Genomic DNA, 1,801 nt, shown 5'->3' with positions numbered 1-1,801 from the left:
TCTCTCTCTTTCTCTCTCTTTCTCTCTCTTTCTCTCTCTTCTAGGCTACAGCTATGACAAGCAGATGAGGTCCTTCGCTGACGATGTCTGTGTTGTTCCAGAGAAATTTGAAGGTAAAAGGAAGAGTGGCTTCCAGTTTGGATGGTGGGTTTGTGGCTAGAGCCTCAGACCAGGGTAAACGTGAGGTGAAATGGGAGGGACCCTGCAGCTTCTCCTGGCACGGCTTGCAGCCACCTTCACCTTCCTACAAACAAAGCACAGGGTTGTCATCCTTAGAAATACCTTGTTTGCTGTCAGCAGGAGACATCAAGCAGGAAGCTGGAGGGTACCGTGAAGGACCACCCTACCATCGGCGGGGATCGCTTCAGCTCTGGCAGTTCCTTGTGGCTTTGTTGGATGATCCAACGAATTCCCACTTCATTGCCTGGACGGGCAGAGGGATGGAGTTCAAGCTCATTGAGCCAGAAGAGGTGACACCATTTCGCTTGGCTCCAGGTTCATGGGGGAGCAGCCACCCCCTCAAGGCTGCAGTAACTATCCAACAGCAGCTGGGAGATGTGCCGGCAGTACCTGTTCAYGTCTTGCCCCTGTGAGAGATGCATTCCGGCTAAATAATTTCCGTTTGATTCTATTATAAACCCACCCTCAACGTCTGTATGGGCTTTGGTGCGGTGTTGTTCCCTTGAACTGGATCTGGCTGATTCGCTTCTTTTCTGCCCTGGATTCAGAGATGTTCACTCACTCTGGTACTTTTGTTCTGCAGGTAGCCAGGCTGTGGGGCATCCAGAAGAACCGTCCAGCCATGAACTACGACAAGCTGAGTCGCTCTCTTCGCTACTATTACGAAAAGGGCATCATGCAGAAGGTCAGTTTGCGAAGCTGCCGTCATTTCTGTGCCTTTCGCGATGAGAAGCTTGCGATCCCGCCGGGTCGCGGGTTGGGGGGAAAGGGCTGGAGCCGCCAGCRTCGCTGCTCCGGCCGAGGAGCATCGCCGGCTGCCCGGCCCGTCCCTCCCCGCAGGTAGCCGGCGAGCGCTACGTGTACAAGTTCGTGTGCGAGCCCGAAGCCCTCTTCTCCCTGGCCTTTCCCGACAATCAGCGGCCGGCCCTGAAGGCGGATTTTGACCGGCACATCAGCGAGGAGGACACGGTGCCCCTTTCTCACCTGGATGACARTGTGCCTTACCTGCCGGACCTTGGGGGTCTTGCCCCGCAGCTCTACAGCAAAGGCTGTGCCTACTAGCGCTGCAGGGAGCCCCCCAGGATGCCCCACGTGTGTATATAAGGAGGTGTTTGGTTAGTACGCGGGCAGTATAGGCATGTGCCCAGGTCAGCCCGGGGCTGTGCTAGACGGGGGACGCCTGCAGCGGTCAGGGCAGGGGTTTGGTCCGTCTGTGGATGCTCAGCTGGCTGTTATCAGGTGTGCACGCGATGGGAGCCGGGGSGTGGCGGGGGGCTAGCACTGGGCCACCAGGCCCTCTCCGAGCAGGGAAGCCCAGCAGCAGCAGCTGCCTGGCCCCATCTCCAGCCAGGCCCCCCGAGTCCTTCCCTTCAGCCAGGGAGGAGATGGGGGTCCTGCCACATCTGCCTCTCCTTGGAGGATGCTACAACACTGCTGCTGCCCGCACTCCTCCAGCGCCTGCCCAGAACCTGTACAAGCTACCGGCAGCAAGGGACAGAGGTGACCCTGCCGGTCGCACCGCCACCAGGACAGAGGTGCCTTCGTCCTGCAAGGGCTGCAGCGCAGCGGTCACCAACCGCTGATAACCRCGGCGTGGGAACRGGGAATGTGGGTGTGAGCT

At 58.7% G+C, this 1,801-nt stretch overlaps 1 protein-coding gene across 1 annotated transcript in view; it reads left to right on the top strand.

Moving 5' to 3' along the window:
- The window catches only part of ETV4 (ETS variant 4), a 9,952-nt gene extending 8,710 nt beyond the window's left edge, over positions 1 to 1,242 (top strand). Inside the window, exons 8-11 of the mRNA XM_026054489.1 lie at positions 45 to 113; positions 298 to 470; positions 764 to 865; positions 1,021 to 1,242. Of these exons, the coding sequence (XP_025910274.1) occupies positions 45 to 113; positions 298 to 470; positions 764 to 865; positions 1,021 to 1,242 (566 nt within the window). The remainder of the gene's footprint in view (positions 1 to 44; positions 114 to 297; positions 471 to 763; positions 866 to 1,020) is intronic.
- The last annotated feature ends 559 nt before the right edge of the window (positions 1,243 to 1,801 follow it).

This window comes from Nothoprocta perdicaria, unplaced genomic scaffold, assembly GCF_003342845.1.
Source record: "Nothoprocta perdicaria isolate Ctin4 unplaced genomic scaffold, notPer1 scaffold_121, whole genome shotgun sequence".
NCBI classification, from domain to species: Eukaryota; Metazoa; Chordata; class Aves; order Tinamiformes; family Tinamidae; genus Nothoprocta; species Nothoprocta perdicaria.
Note: the sequence above shows the minus strand (reverse complement) of the source record. Positions and strands in the feature narration are given on the sequence as shown.